General features: G+C 44.4%; 1 protein-coding gene across 1 annotated transcript in view; it reads left to right on the forward strand.

Moving 5' to 3' along the window:
- The window catches only part of gclc (glutamate-cysteine ligase, catalytic subunit), a 126,204-nt gene that overhangs the window by 29,277 nt on the left and 79,388 nt on the right, over positions 1 to 17,539 (forward strand). The window contains exons 2-3 of the mRNA XM_072498585.1: positions 4,930 to 5,042; positions 6,502 to 6,684. Coding sequence (XP_072354686.1) covers positions 4,939 to 5,042; positions 6,502 to 6,684 — 287 coding nt within the window. The 5' untranslated portion in view covers positions 4,930 to 4,938. The remainder of the gene's footprint in view (positions 1 to 4,929; positions 5,043 to 6,501; positions 6,685 to 17,539) is intronic.

Below are 17,539 nucleotides of genomic sequence, written 5' to 3' on the forward strand. Positions count from 1 at the left end.
CCCGTTCAGCCCTCTCACGTTCCACGTGATCAGCCGAGCTGGGGGGCTTCCTACCCCCCCCCCCCCCTTGTCGATTAGCCATCACCTTTTTCCAGCTCCTCACCCGGTTCCCACGCAGCTGTATCTCCCCCAGGCGGTGCCCCCCCCGCCCATCCTCTCCCATACCAGCTCCCCCCTCTCCCCAGCAGCAGCAACCCAGTAATCCCCCCCCCCCCCCCCCCCGCTAGATCCCCCGCTAGCGTAATTACTCCCCCCATGTTGCTCCCAGAAGTAAGCAAACTCTGGCTGACCTCGGCTTCCCCCCGTGACCTCGGCTCGCACCGTGCGACGCCCCCTCCTTCCTGCTTCTCTATTCCCGCCATGATTATCATAGCCCCTTGGCCCCGCCCCCAATGGCCAACGCCCCATCTCCTCCACCTCCCCTCCTCCCCCATCACCACCTGGGGGAGAGAGAAAAGTTACCACATCGCAGGATTAGTACATAAAACCCCTCTTTGCCCCCCACATTCGCCCCACCACTTTGTTCAAACGTTCTTTTTAATAACCCGCTCATTCCAGTTTTTCTTCCACAATAAAAGTCCACGCTTCATCCGCCGTCTCAAAGTAGTGGTGCCTCCCTCGATATGTGACCCACAGTCTTGCCGGTTGCAGCATTCCAAATTTTATCTTCTTTTTATGAAGCACCGCCTTGGCCCGATTAAAGCTCGCCCTCCTTCTCGCCACCTCCGCACTCCAGTCTTGATAAACGCGGATCACTGCGTTCTCCCATTTACTGCTCCGAGTTTTCTTCGCCCATCTAAGGACCATTTCTCTATCCTTAAAACGGAGGAATCTCACCACTATGGCTCTGGGAATTTCTCCTGCTCTCGGTCCTCGCGCCATCACTCGGTATGCTCCCTCCACCTCCAACGGACCCGCCGGGGCCTCCGCTCCCATTAACGAGTGCAGCATCGTGCTCACATATGCCCCGACGTCCGCTCCCTCCACACCTTCAGGAAGACCAAGAATCCTCAGGTTGTTCCTCCTTGCGTTGTTTTCCAGTGCCTCCAACCTTTCCACACATCGTTTCTGATGTGCCTCCTGCGTCTCCGTCTTCACCACCAGGCCCTGTATGTCGTCCTCATTCTCGGCTGCCTTTGCCTTCACGACCCGAAGCTCCCGCTCCTGGGTCTTTTGTTCCTCCTTTAGCCCTTCGATCGCCTGTAGTATCGGGGCCAACAGCTCTTTCTTCATTTCCTTTTTGATCTCTTCCACACAGCATTTCAAGAACTCGTGTTGTTCAGGGCCCCATGTTAAACTGCCACCTTCCGACGCCATCTTGGTTTTTGCTTGCCTTCCTTGCCGCTGTTCTCAAGGATCCACTGCAATCTGGCCACTTTCTCCTCCTTTTTCCATCCGTATCCAGGGGGGGATTCCCTTCTGGTTTACCGCACAGTGTTTTTAGCCGTCAAAATTGCCGTTGGGGCTCCTATCAAGAGCCCAAAAGTCAGTTTCACAGGGAGCTGCCGAAACGTGCGACTCAGCTGGTCATCGCCGCACCCGGAAGTCCGACTTAAACAAAGCTGAGTGATTTGGAGCACATACCTTCATCTATTGTTTGTGGGATGTCGAGGAGCTGTCTCTATCCCAGACAGTCCTATTCCATTTAATAGGGCCACAATTGTAACCTAGTTTTGGGGATATTCCTCGACACTTTTACCAGGATAGTGCAAATAGGCCACAGACCATTTTCCTGAATTAGACAAGTCATGGCAGACCTGGGAAGTTGTGTTCCTTTAGTAAAAACAAGGTGATGGAGAACTGTGGGTTAATGATTGAAGGCCGACTGATCAACATTGCCATTGTAAACACACTATTTCTGAACAGATGCTTATTTCTGTTTTCAGTCGACAAAGGACATTTTTTCTGCATATTTAGACAATTTGACAAAGGTTTTAATTAGGGTTGTATGTTTTTTTAAATTGAACTTTTAACATTTTATATCAAAAATTAACAAAACAAAACCAACAAGCATCACCCAAATTCCAAACGACAACAGTGACAACCCCAGTAACAGAAATACAACCCAAACAACGCTTCTGGATATCCCCCCCCCCCCCCCCCCCCCCCCCCCCCCACACTGACGGCTAACAGTGACCAATTTCTTAACGTACAATATGAAAGGCCGCCAGTAGAGCCCATCGATTGACCACCCCCCAACCTGTAAACCTGACCTGACCTCCCTGAGGTACAGAAACACCCGAAAAGTCACCTGACCATGCTGAGGCATCGCCTGTGCCCAGCTCAGCAGAATTTGCCTCTGAATAATCAACAAGCAATTGCCAGGGCATATGCCCCCGCACCCATCCTTGACTCCGGCTGCTCTGACACCCAAAATATAGCTACCAACGGGCACAGCTCTAAATCAACGTTTCGAATTGCTGAAGAAAAGACTCTCTAAAAAACCACCAGTTTGGGACATGTGCATGTGCAACACTTTCCCTGCATTGGCTGCCCAATAATAAAATCAAATTCGGCCGTGCTGCCCCCCCCTCCTGCCTTTCCCTTTAGGACCCCCCCCCCCCCCCCTCCCCCCCCTCCGAATCCGCTCGTATGAAACCCCCTATTCGCCACTCCATCCCCCAGAAAAATGACTTGGGTAGAAAAACTGGGCGGCATTGAAATGAAAACAAGAATCGCAGCAAGATATTCATCTTAATGGATTGAACCTAGCCCGCCGGCGACAACGGAAGGCAGTTCCACCTCTGTAGATCCGCCTTGACCCTTCTCGTCAGGCTGGTGTAATTCAGTTTGCGAAGTCACCTGGACCCCTGGATACCAGAAACTAGTCCCAGCATCCTCCTCTCCTCCCCCCCCCCCCCCCCCCCCCATCCCCCAAGGCTAACCACAAAATGTTTGATTTATTCACCGACAAGGAGCCAAACCTCTTCAATATATCCATGATGTCCACCATAACTTACATACAGCAGGAGGTCATCCGCACATAGTGGTACCGTGTTCTACGCCATCCCGTGCAATTTTTCTCCACTTGTCGGAGGCCTCAGAGCCACAGCAACGGCTCACTCACCATTGCAAATAGAAGAGGAGATGGAGGACGCCCTTGCCTTATCCCCCGTGCAGCCGAAACAACCTTGAACTTGTGGTGTTAGTGCACGCACTAGCAGACTGCGCTTCGTATAACAGCCTCTCCCATGACACAAACCCAGGACCCAGCCCAAACCTCTCCAGAATCATGGCCAGATAGCGCCACTCAGCCATATAAATTGCTTTTTCTGCATTCCGAGACACTATATTATCTGTGTTCCGGCCCCACCACTGGGGTAAGAACTATGCTGAGTAGCCGCCTCACGTTGGATAACCGTTTTCTGCCTGTCTGATCCTCTCCCACCACCTCCGGGAGTCAGGGCTCTTACCACAGAACTAACAGCTTATCCAAAAGCTTTGCGTTCACGTTGAGCAGCGAAATCATGCAGTACGACCTGAACTCTGTGGGGTCCTAGTCCTTCTTCAGGATGAGGGGGATAGACACTTGCCCCAACGTCTCCGGGAGAGAACCCTGCACCAATGAACGGTTAAATATCTCCAAAACCAACGGACCAACTAATTTGCAAATGTCTTCTAAACTTCTACTGGGAACCCATCTGACCCCAATGCCTCCCCCATCTTGCACCTTTCCTAAAGCTGTTTGAACCTCCTCCAACCCCAACGGCACTTTCAACACCTCATGCAATTCCACACCCCCTGCGGGAAATCCTAACCCTCTTAAAAACTCTGCCATCCCCTGTTCATCCTCTGGCGGCTCCAGCCGATAAACCCCCTCATAAAAGGACCAAAATGCCCATTTCTGGGGTGGAGACCAACCTACCGCCAGCTGTCTTACCTGCACAATCTGCCTAGCAGCCACCTGTCGCTGTAACTAGTGGGCCAAAATAGCCTTCTCTCCATATTCACATGCCAGCCCCTTTCAGCGCCTCAGCTTGCACACCGCCTGGCCCGCGGTCAACAGGTCGAACTACATTTGTAGTCTCTTCCTGCGTGCGCATAACTCTGGCGTTGGGTCAGTCGCATATTCCCGATCCATGCCCTGAATCTCGTCCACTAGCTCCCGACACTCCTTCCTGGCCTCCCTATCTATGTGTGCCTTGTACGAGATGACCCCCACCTCATCCTCCATCGTTGTCTTTAATGCCTTTCACAAAGTAGAGAGCGAGACCATCCCATTCTCATTCAATTCAACGAGTCAGCCATCCCCACCATGATGTAATAGTCCTACACAAATTCCTGGGTCCCAGGCCAGAAAACACCGCCTTTGCCCTGTTGAAGGCCGCAGGCCTCTTCGCCAGCTCAGATCTTCCAATTTTAACGTCGGGCCTTGTTGCTCTTTGCCACGAGCAGTAACTCTGCTACAAAAGAAGCCAGCTGCCCATATGCTGTGACAAGGCCTCCTCCACCCCATTCAATGTCGCACCTTGCATTTTCCCCATGTTCAAGGTCTTTACAAGCTGTTCACAAAACAGACTCAAAGCTGCCTCGACAGTGGACTTAAATTATTCCTTTATCTCTGCCCTGCCGCTCAAACCTTTTCCAACTCCTGCACTATCACCACAGCCAGCGTGTCTAATGTAATGGGTGCACCAGCCAACTTCCCTCCTTCAAGTTAATTTGATGGGCTACCCTCCTGGGCTTTCTTCGCATTGGGCTTCTTCGTCAATGTTTTTGCCATGCCTCTGTCGGGCAAAGGTCCACCAAATCCCCCAACGACACCAAAGTCCCCTGAAAAAATGGGTAAAAGGGATCAAAAACAAAGACTGCTGGGAGCCACCCTTTTGTGTGACTTGCGCTTACAGTGTCACCGGAATTCGGGGTTGTATGTTGACTGTTGCACTTGTGATAATGTTAGTATTTACTTAATTCTACTTTGTCCACTAGGTTGAATATATGTTGCTGTCATTTGATCATGAACATCAGAAAGTTCAAGTGCTGCTGCATGGAGAAGAGATTCTTCACGAGCTTCAAAATCAGGGTGAAAAGACAAATCCCAAGTAAGTAGAATCCGAGAATTCCATGGGAGGTGCAGTGGTTAGCACTGCTGCCGTACAGCGTTGAGGACCTGGGTTCAATCCCAGCCCTGGGTCACTGTCCGTGTGAAGTTTGCACATTCCAGTGTCTGCGTGGGTCTCATCCCCACAATCCAAAGATTTGCAATGTCGATGGATTGGCCACGCTAAATTGCCACTTAATTTGGGAAAAAAAGAATTGGGTACTCTAATTTCATATTTTAAAAAAAAAAATCTGAATTCCTGCAGTGTAGAAGGAGGCCATTCGACCCTCTGAACGAGCACTCCACCGAAGTCTACCTCCCTGCCCTATCCCAATAACTCCCTTAACCTAACCTACACATCCCTGGATACAAAGGTGGAAATTTAGCATCGATAATTCACCTAATTACACATCTTTGGACTTCGGGAGGAAATCAGAGCACGCAGCGGAAACCCACGTAAACACTGGGAGAATGTGCAAACTCCACACAAACAATTGCCCATGGCCGGAATTGAACCTGGGACCATGGTGCTGTGAGGCAGCAGTGCTAACCACTGTGCCGTAGATATTCTGTTTGTAAATTGAAACATTTAGGAGGTGGAATCTCCACTTTTATACCCTCCAATTTTCTCAGCCAGGGCAATAGGCGTAATGCAGTTAGCTGTGCACACCAGGCTAAGGAAGGAAAAATCATCCATTATTCTCTTATTCAAATGCTGACCTCTGCTGGATATACATGTGTTGTCAGTGGATGAGAATAAGGTCTGGCTTGGTTGTGACAACATGTCGTAGCTTAACCTGTCGAAGCTCATCATGAACATTGATCACTCAAACGTGTACAATTGTAACTTATTGAGGGAGTCAACCATTTCAGTCAGATTATTAGAAATCACTTTTTTCAGGAGCAGTAAATGACTTGTGTTAATACTATGTAGGTTACCAGGGACATTGGTGAACAAAACTCAACTTCCTAATTTAAGGCAATTGATCAATATGAACAGACCTACTTTACTCACTGATAAAATACCTCTTTAAACTATGCTCTTCTTTTTTGAAGGTGATAGGTAAGTTATGGTGGGGTTTGTTCTATTGAGGTGTTCTCTCTTCTCTTTCCCCCCCCCCCCCCCCAAGTGGTAATTTGTTGTTGTATGAACATAGACATTGTATATTAACAGGCCATTACAATTGGGGAGGGGGTGGGGATGAACCACCATGTGATCTTCTTCTCACCTGATGGCTTACTTTTAAGTCTGGCCCTAGACTTTGGACCAATGGTAGCATCTCCATATGCTTCTAATTGGCAAGTACCACCTAAACAAAGGACAAAGCTTGGAACTTTTGAGAGGTTTCTGAACCATAGGTACAGCAAATACTTGAGATCTGCCGTATTAAGAAACAAATAGTGGAGCTAAGCTCTATAATGCTGGAAACATTAATTTATACTTGATATTTTGTCCAAAGCCATCCCACTCTTTGGAGACCTGAATATGGCAGCTATATGATTGAAGGTACTCCAGGGCAACCATATGGAGGAACGATGGCAGATTTTAACACTGTAGAAGCAAACATGAAGTTACGCCGACAGGAAGTGTTTTCCTTACTGAAAGTGAATGAGACCATCTGCACCATCACTGCATTCCCCAGGTAAATAAACATTCAAGCACAGAGGACTGTTAGTCTTATGTTCTTGATGGAGTGCAACACATGGGTCAGGGGTTTTATTGAATTTAAGAAGTGTTTTCAAGGAAAACCTGTAAGATTACTCCGATTAACAAATATATTGAAAGTATATGTCTTGTTTGTATGTGTACAATAATAACATAGATTAAATTGAATACAAAATAGAAGATGTTTAATTTCAGGTTACTTGCATAAAATATGAATTCCATGTAATTTTAAAAAATAGTTGCACTTAGTACATTCCATAGTTGCTCTACTGCTAGGAATAAATTCTAGTCACCAACTGGGGGAATCACGGGTTGTACCAATTTGATATTTCTGCCATGTAGAGATGTTGCCTTGTTAATCTGTTTGTCATTGTAACAATAATGTGTGTGTGTGTGTTTTTGTGTGGCTTTAAAAAAAAATTTAGAGTATCCAATTCATTTTGTCTAATTAAGGGGCAATTTAGCATGGCCAATCCATCTATCCTGCACATCCTTTGGGTTGTGGGGGCGAAACCCTGCGTGTGCGTGCGTGCGTGTGTGTCATAGATAAAACTTTATTGATTAAAAGTGGACACCCTGCCTAGCAAATGTCCGTTTGTATTTGACATCTATTTTGATGGCATAGTGGAATTTTTCGAAAACATAAGTCATTTTTTTTTTTTGTTGGGTTCAAAGGTATAACAGTAATTGAATTAAATTTGTCCCAATTCAAGAATCATTTTAAAGCTGAAGAGGCACAGGAGCTCTGAGAAGTTAGCAGCAAGTGCCAAGATCAAATATTCAGGGACTACATTTTCTACATTAAGGAATAGTGTTCCGCATATAACTGAAACTCTGCAGTTTGACTTTGCTACTGTGTACTTGACTATTAATAAATTTGTTTGTTAGCTTAAAGCCGGAGGTAAGGTCTGGTGTTTGTTCTACAACCTTCAGAAGTTAATGAAATTAGTGATGGGCAGTGTGTTGAGTATGCTTCATACAGTAGAATGGGAATTATTGTCCAGGTATTAGGCATTGAAAGGCACACAAGTTTGGTTTTGAGAGAGCAAACTTAAGGAAGTGCAGTTTTTTGAGCATACAAAGTGTCTCCAGTAATTGTGCAAAAAACGTAGCTAGATGGGGCTGTGCTCTGATTTTCCTCCTTGTATTCATGAGTTTCTATTTCTGTATTTGAGGGGATGAAAGTTACAGGTATTTTTTTGGTCAGATATTGATGTTTACACTTGCCATGTAGATCCAGGCAAGCCATACTGTGGAGCATCAGCAAGGAGAAGGTATCTCTAATCGGTTTTGCTTTTTGAATACAGTTGGGGAAGGTGATTTCCCCGGGAATGCAGCAAATATACTTTCCGTAGAGGGAGTGCAGTGAAGGTCCACTAGACTTATTCTAGGATTCTGATGGTAGGATTGTTACATGAAGAGAGATTAAGACAACAGGGCCTGTATTCACTGGAATTTAGAAGAATGGGAGGATATCTCCTTGAAACATATAAAAGTTCTGACATTCTGACAGGGCTGGACAGACGGGATGCAGGGATGTTGTTCCCTCTGGCTGGAGGGTGTAGAATGAGGGGTCATCGTCTGAGGGGTCATCGTCTCAGGATATGGATGGTAGGAGGGGGGCTGTGTGTTCTCTGGCCACAGACTTGACAGGATGGGATGGTGCCAAGATCAAGGATGTAATTGAGCGGTTGCGGGAACATTCTGAAAGAGGGTGTATAGCCAGAGGTTGTGGTCCATACTGATACTAATGATGTAAGTAAGAAGGAAGATGGTCCTTAAAGCTGAATGTAGGGAACTAAGAAATAAATTAAAAAGCTGAACCTCAAAGGTAGTAATCGCAGGATTGCTCCCAGTGCCACATGTTAGCGAGAGCAGGAATATGAATGGGTGGCTGGAAAGATAGTGTAGGAGGGAGAGATTTGGATTCCTGAGGCATTGGGACAGATTGCACCCCAATAGGACTAGGGCCAATATCATCACAAGGGTATTTGCTTGTGCTGTTTAAACTAGAGTGGCGGTGGGGATCGGAACCTGAGCAGGGGGACATGAGAGGGAAACAAAGATAGAAAAGTAGAAAGCAAAAGTGGAAGGCAGCGGAAACGAGGGCTAGCAAATAAGGCCATAATACGAAAAGAAATGTGTAAAAATGTTAAAACGACAAGTCTAAAAGCACTGTATCCGAATGCACAAGAGCATTCGCAACAAGATAGACTAATTTAACAGCGCAAATTGGTTACACACGGGTGCAATATGATTACAATTATGGATACATGGCTGCAGGGTGACCAATGCATTATACTGAATATCCAAGAGTATTTGATATTTAGGAAGGACAGCCAAAAAGCGAAAGGAGGTGAGGTGGTGTTAGTTCAGGATGAAATCCGTGTAATATTAAGAGAAGGTATTGGCTCAAAGTCTAGATGTAGAATCGGTCTGGATGAAGCTAAGAAGCAGCAAGGGACAAAAAAAACATTAGTGGGAATTGACCAGGCCTACAAGGTAGAGCAGTGGTCCCCAAGTAGTCTATTGCAATCACAAGTTGGGTCTCTAATAATCGATTGTCATTGCCTGCCAAACTGTGCCAAATTGCAGAAGACTCTGGATGTCTTGTAATGACCAGTGAATCAGGTCATTGCCTGCTGAACTGCGCAAAACATCTGCAGGACTCTGGCAACAAGATTCTCGCTGGCGGCAAAACTTAGAATAAGTTGGTTGAAGACAAAATGATGAGCAAGAAGCCAGGGATCTCAAAAATGAAAAAATATTATAATTTCCACCAGGAATTGGAAAACCAATTTATTTTTACGAATATCAAAAGGCAGGACCATTTGTCAAGAGTGTAGCCTTGAGTAAAAGAGATAATTTGGAACGGCATCACAAGACTATGCATGCAAAATCTCAAGAAAATTTCAACAAAGTGATTTGGACAAAGAAAATATGTAAGTTAAAGGGAATTTTGAAAGCTTAACAGTCACTCTTTTCAAAACCTGCGGCTAAAGGCAGGGCTAAGAAAGAGGTGTCTTTTTGCATTCATCTACTGGCAAAACATAAACAATTCACCGATGGCCAAGTTATCCAGGAGGCTATGTGTTTGTTGCTGACACTTTGTTCAAAGACTTGAAAAATTACAATGAAATTATGACAGCCATCAAGGGCATGCCACTTGGCGCTTTAACCGTAACCAAAAGGGTGGAAATGTTGTCCGAAGGTGTGTCTCAGAAAATACGCAAGACTTGTCAGATGTGTATGTTTCTCAATACAGTTTGATGAATCAGTAGATATGACGTATATTTCATAGAATTTACAGTGCAGAAGGAGGCCGTTCGGCCCATCGAGTCTGCACCGGCCACTAAAAAGAGCACCCGACTTAAGCCCACCCATCCACCCTATCCCAGTAACCCCACCTAACCTTTTCTTTGGACACTAGGGCAATTTATCATGGCCAATCCACGTAACCTGCACACCTTTAGACTGTGGGAGGAAACCAGAGTACTCGGAGAAAACCCACGCGCAGACGGGGAGAACGTGCAGACTCCACACAGACAATGACCCAAGCCGGGAATCGAACCTGGGACACTGAGCTGTGAAGCAACCGTGCTAACCACTGTGCTACCGTGCTGCCCACATGGATATGGCCCAGCTGGTTATTTCAGTTCACATGGCATCCAAAGATTCAACAGCAAACAGGGACTTTCTCATTCTTTAGCCACTGAAAGAGATGACAAGAGGCAAGGATGTCCTTCAAAAAGGTATGTGGCTGAGAAAAGCATTCTGATCACGAAACCGGTTTCAATCACAATCCATGGTGCACCGTCAATGCTGGGTGCTAATGCAGACTTTGTTGTACTTTACAGAAATGATCCTGAATTCCCCTCCTTTGTCAATTGCCACCAACCAAGTGCTAGCGAGCAAGATTATTGACTTTTCTCATGTAGTGACAGTTGTTGTCAAGATCGTCAACTCAATGAGCTTGATGCAACCTACGGTGAACTAATCCTTCATGCAGATGCCAGGTGGTTAAGTCGAGGAAAAGTCCTCCAGAGATTTTTAGGTCTGCTTCCTGAAATTGTCACCTTAAATCAAGAAATGAGGCATGCAGCGAGCTGTCAGATAATACATGGTTGCTAGATTTGCCGCTTCTTATTTGTAAACTGTAAGGGAGGGACAGAGACTTGTCATACATGATCAGTGAAGTGAATACGTTTAAGTTGAAATGGAGCCTGTGGTCTTCTCGGTTAAAGAACAACATTACTGAGTATTTCCCAAATCTGGAGAAATTCCAACAACAGATCAAACAGAAAGGGTTTCATCCAAACAAGTTATCTGACCACTGATCAAATTGAAAAAATAATTCAACAGGATTCCAGGAGATAGACCAGGTGGAACAAATCATTGTCTGTTTGTCTCTAATCCTTTTCTTCAAGTGGGCATTCTGCAGCCTAAATACCATTCATGGATAAGAAAGGAGGGGTGACAGTAAATCAGTACTGGGCCTGGATTTCTTCAAGTGGGCATGGGAGAGCTGATAGCAAAACTTCAGAAGGTGTTTGAACAAAGCATTGGACTTGACATGGGAATCATTACCACGCAAAATGACATAGAGCTGAAAGCTAGGTCACAGTGCCACGGTCCCAGGTTCAATTCCGGCCTTGGGCAATTGTCTGTGTGGAGTTTGCATGTTCTCCCCATGTCTGAGTGGGTTTCCTCCAGGTGCTCCGGTTTCCTTCCACAGTCCAAAGATATGCAGGTTAGGCGGATTGGCCATGTTAAATTTCCCCTTAGTGCCCAGGAATATGTCGGTTAAGTGTGGTTACAGGGTAGCAGGAATAGGATGGGAGCCTGGTTAGGGTGCTCTTTCCGAGGGTCGGTGCAGACGCGATGGGCTGAATGGCTTCCTGCACTGTAGGGATTCTATCGTATTGATCTCGCAATTGCCCATCTGATGGACTCTGAGACTGGCCATCTCAAACTACAACCCAGACTTCACAGCACTCGCAGATAGTGTGAAAGCGCAGGTGTCACACTAAAAATAGGTGAGTGTTATGCATAGCGTACATTTTTGGGGTTTTTAGTTGAATTTTTAAAAGTAGATCTTGTCCTGCGTTTAGATTCTGAAAGTGATCTTACCCTTAAAAAGATTGGAGAACACTGAGTTAGAGGATGGCATTATCAGGTAATTGGAGATGAATGTAACAAGAGTGCTACATTAATAATGGGTGACTTTAATCTCCATATATATTGGATAAACTGAATTAGAAACAATACTGTGGCAGATGAATTCCTGGATTGTGTATAAATTGATTATTTTTTAGATCAGTATGTTGGGAAACCATTTAGAGAACATATTATCCTAGATTTGGTATTTTACAATGAGAAGAGGTTAATTAATCTTGTTTTGTGGGGTCCTTTACAGAACAGTGACCATAACATGATAGAATTCTTCATTAGGATGGAAAGTCCAATTTGAAACTCAGGTCAAAATCTAAACGAAGAAAACCACAATGGTATAGTGTGCGATTTGGCTAAGATAGATTGGGAAACCTCACTAAAAAGCATGATGTAGGCATTGGCTAATGACGTAGGCAATAGCTAATATTTAAGGAACAAATATATGTATTACTACAGTTATGCATTCCTATCTGGTGCAAAAACACTACAAGCAAAGTGGCCCAAACATGTCTTACAAAAGAAATTAAGGATAGTGTTAAACTCAAAGGGGAGTCCTATAAAGTTGCTTTAAAAAGTAGCAAAAAATGTCAAGCCTGAGGTTTGAGAGCAGTTCAGAATTCAGCAAAGGAGGACCAAGAGATTGATTAGGAGGGGAAAAACTTAAGAGTAAACTTGCAAGTAACATAAAAGTGGGCTGTAAAAGCTTCTATAAGTATATAAAAAAAAGTAGATTAATGAATACAAAAGTCAGTCCTTTACAGTCCAAAATAGGAGAATTTATAACGGCGAACAATTAAATAACTATTTCTGACTTCACTGAGGAAGACCCAAATAAATTCCTAGAAATGCTAAGGAATCAAGGTTCTAGTGAGAAGGTGGAATTCAAGGAAAAAAAATAGTGCTTGAGAAATTAATTGGACTCAAAGCCAATAAATCTTTTGAGTCTGATGAGCTACATACCAGGGTACTAAAGGAGGTGATTGTAGAAATAGTGGATGTGTTGGTTGTCATCTTCCAAAATTCTGTAGATTCTGGAACAGTCCTGACAGATTGGAGGATGGAAAATGTAACACTGCTATTTAAAAAAGGAGTGAGGAAGTAAACTGAATTGCAGACCAGTTAGCCTAATAGACAATTTCCCAGTAGTAGGGAAAATGCTATAGTCTGTTATAAAGGACACTTAAAAAAAAATATTAGCAAGATTAGACAAAGTCAGCATGGATTTATGAAAGAAAATTATGTTTTGACAAACCTAGTTTTTTGAGGACATAACTAGTAGAATAGATATGAGTGAACCAGTGGATGTGGCATATTTGGATTTTCAGAAAGCTTTTGATAAAGTCCAACAAGAGGTTAGTGTGCAAAATTAAAGCACATGGGATTGGGGGTGATATATTGGCATGGATTGATTATGCCAATATATTGCACATGGGAGGTTAGTGTGCAAAATTAAAGCACATGGGATTGGGGGTGATATATTGGCATGGATTGATTATGCCAATATATTGCACATGGGAGGTTAGTGTGCAAAATTAAAGCACATGGGATTGGGGGTGATATATTGGCATGGATTGATTAGTTAGCAGACAGGAAACAGAGTACGAACAAATGTGTGTTTTTCGAAGTGACACCGTGTCTAGTAAGGTCCATCAGGGATCAGTACTTGGGCTCCAGCTATTCACAATATGTAATGTTTTGGATGAAGGAATCTAAGTTAATATTTCCAAGTTTGTTGGCGACATGAAACGTGGTGAGGTGGGATGTTAAGAGGCTTCAAGGTGATTTAGAAAAGTTAAAAGACTGGGCAAATCCAATGCAGATGTTGTAGAATGTGGAAAGTTATTCACTTTGGATGGAGAAACAGAATGGCAAGGTATTAATTAAATGGTAATGGTTTGGGAAATGCTGACATACAAAGGAACCTGGGTGTCCGAGTAAACCAGTTACGGAAAGCAAGCATGCCGATATAGCAAGCAGTCAGGAAGACAAATGGTACATTGACCTTCATTGTAAAAGTGCTTGTGTACAGGAGCAAGCATACCTGTATAAGGCCTTGGTGAAACCATACCTGAAGTATTCTGTGCAGTTTTGGTCTCCTTTAAGGATATACTTGCCACGGAGGGAGTTTGCAAAGGTTCACCAGACTGATTTCTGGGATGGCAGGATTGTAGTATGAGGAGAGATTGGGTCGACTGGGACTGTATTCACTGGAACCAAGAATGAGAGGAGATCTAATTGAAACAAATTAATATTCTGATGGGGCTAGACAGATGGATGGAGGCATATTGTTTCCTGGAAGTGTCTATACCAAGGGGTCACAGTCTCAGGATACTGGGAAAGCCATTTAGGACTGAGGTAAGGAGAAACGTCTTCACTCAAGAGAGTGGTGAAACTGTTGGAGCGGGCTCCCTCTTTTTAACTCCACTCGCTGGCTTATTCTGGGTGTGGTTCTCTGTTGCCCAAACACCAATGCCCGAGTTATTCTCTCTCTCGCCGGTGGAACAACGGCCACCTTGCGCCTACTTCACTAGAGTACTGCCCCCCCCCCCCCCCCCCCCCCCCCAAGAGAGAGAAAAGGAAAACTGCTGCCTATCACTACCTGGCAGCCTTTCCTGAGTGGACGGGTTCGAATCGCCCAGAGTGCCCTCGGTTCTCGACTCCGGAATTATGGTAAGGGATATTTAAATTGTGATCCGACCAGTGATAACTGATGAGAAAATGAAAGAGCAAGATGGACTCCAATCGAGTTCAAATCGTGTATCTTTTATTAGCCACCAAGATTAAACCTCATCAACACCAGAAAACAACATGTATCTTATACTCTATAAACTATGACTATGGGAATAAGAACTAAATGGACACAACGTAAATTCTAACTGTAAACCGTATTAGCAATGTATTCCACTATGAAAGGTTCATGCACCCACCATTCCCACAAAGCCTCAACTGCTATGTTACCCTCGGGAACTTCGCGAATTACTAGGAAACACTCACAATCCTGGATTATAAATTACTCAGTTGAGTCGAGCTTGACCTTCTGGGCTGGCTGCGTGCTGTGAAAAAACTGCTGTCTGTAACTCGGTCCAGGAGAGTCCGAAGAGAAAAGAGAGTTGCCATGCGGGTCCGAAGAGAAAAAGAGAGCGTAAAGGCTGCCAAGCCACACTTTTTAAGGTTCAGATTTCAAAAACTCCCGTGAGCTCCGCCCCCATCGGTAATTGCAAGAACAATGGTCCTGGATTGTTATCAGCCTCAGCGATAGCACAGTCTATAGACTGCCCTGCCCAGTATGAATGGGCCCCATCGATGTTCCTAATAACTTTACCGGGGCTTACAGATTGCTTTCCCATCATGGAGATGGGTTTCTCCTTACTGCTGGATAGCCCCATTATCGTGTCTATTGTATCTTATCCAGGTCCATTGTGGTTGGTATCGATCTTCCAATCTCGATGCGGGTGTGGTCTGGTGATGTCATCTGCTCCCTTTGTGTTTCAGTTAATCTAATCAGCAGCCCGTCTGGGCTCTGACCGTTTGTGAATTCGACTGGGGGCTGAGCCTGCTGGGAGAAACGGCCAGTTTCTGCAGCCAAACGTGGCCACTTCTACCATTTAAAATGGCCAATGTGCGTTTTACAGCCCTTGTAGGTGTTGATGTTGCCCGAAAAACTTACACTGTGAAGACCAAGTCACTGAATATATTTAATGGGAAATAGATTTCTAGATTCTAAAGGTGTCAAGGGGTGTGGGGAGAGCACAGGAGTTTGGTGTTGAGGTAGCGCATTAGTCATGATCATATTGAATGATGAGCAAGCTTGAAGGAATGAACAGCCTATTACTGCTCTTAGTTTCTATGTTTCTATTTTTCTAAATCCTGAGAACACCTACACTTCAAATGCTACATCCTACAGGACTGTGGACCAAGAGATATTAGGCTGGATCTATTTTTAAAATTCTTTTGCTGGGTGTAGATCTGGCTGGCTAGGTCAGCATTTACTGCCAATTCCTAATTGCCCTCGAGAAGGTGGCGGTGGTGAACCTCTGCAGTCCATCTGATGTAGGTACAACTCCAGTGCTATTAGGAAGGGAGTTCCAGGATTTTGACTCAGTAGTGAAGGAATGGGGTAATATAGTTCCAAGTTAAGGTGGTGTGCAGCTTGGAAGGGAGCTTGCAGGTGGTAGTGTTCCCATACATCTGCTGCTCTTTTCCTTCCAGGTGGTAGAGGTTAAAGGTTTGGAAGGTGCTGTCAAAAGAACCTTGGTGAGTAGCTGCAGTGCATCTGTTTTGGCTGGCACAGATATGATGGATCGAATGGTGGCCTTCTGAGTTGTACATTTTCTCCTCCTTTCTCACAATTTATTTAAAACAAGTATTTAATTGACAAGATGGCCTTGAATATGGAGACTAATTCAAAACTCCCATCAGAACTAGTGCCACAATATTCTGTGTCCCCCAAAGCAGCCCTGAGGATTATTTCCATTATTGTCTACCTAATAAACGCAATTTATTCTGTGTGTGGGTCCCATGAACTTCCCAACAGTAGTCAATAGCTGGATAGGGGTCGGTCATAACACCTGATTTACCAACTATTGCCAGTTGTGGTACCCCAACTGCCACCAGAAACTGCAGCACATTGTGAGTGAAATCTGGGACCTTCCTACTTGGTGCAACTGTTGTATATGGGCAGTAGTACACTTGCCTCCTGTGGCACTGGAGAAGCCTGAAATTTAACTAATTGCAGTTCCTGCTCATATTTGCACCACCTTTTGTGATTGCTCCTGGAGTGTTTCACTTGCTAAAATTGGGTTTTCTCTTTGAGAATGATCGTTTGGCAAAAGTACTAGATAGAAACTACAACCTGTGGAATTTTGTCTAGGATAAACCTCTATTTTATACCAGTGTTGTGTTGGGAGTGAGAAGCAGCGATCAAAATAGTAGTTCCTTTAAAAAGTGTTGATAGAATTATTGTATTTTTACAAAACTGCTTAAGATGGGAAAGATATAATTTCAGGTAAAATGATCAGCTTGTTTACTGCTGTCAATTCACTGAATCTAAGAGTTGGATATTAAGTGATTACTCTGTTTTTACTCCATGTTTAAGGTTATCTTATGAGTCTTAATTTTAAGGGTTTTTTTCATGTGCCAGATTCAAGCTTATTTATGCTTTTGAACTAGCTTATTCTGCATGCACATTCTATTTTACCTGTATTTTCTAAAGACCACACTTAACATTTTTAAAAAGCATTGGAGTAATAAATGATTGGACAGGTACTCTGATGAATGGACGGTGGTTTGCCCTTGCACACAACTATAGATATTAGTGTAATTGAGAGCCAAAAAGCACAGTGCGCTCTATTGGGGACCTGGGACATGTGTGAACAGGACAAGCAGCCGTGTATCTGCTTAACCAATCATATAGAAGAGTCATTAACGAATGGTATCAGGCCTGGGAACCAATGGACATGGGTAGTGACAGTGAATAGTCTTGTAGTCTTGTCACATCCCTATGTATTACAATGTCCTGTCTCAGCAAGGTACCATGCAACTTCAACTTCCTGATTTCTGCATTTGATTGTACAAGTTACACTCTAAAGGCCGGGTATTGTTAGCCTTGCTGTTATTTATATAGCAAAACTGGTCCAGTATCTTTTGTTTGCAATATCTTG

The sequence above is a fragment of the Scyliorhinus torazame genome, chromosome 4 (genome assembly GCF_047496885.1).
Source record: "Scyliorhinus torazame isolate Kashiwa2021f chromosome 4, sScyTor2.1, whole genome shotgun sequence".
NCBI lineage: Eukaryota > Metazoa > Chordata > Chondrichthyes > Carcharhiniformes > Scyliorhinidae > Scyliorhinus > Scyliorhinus torazame.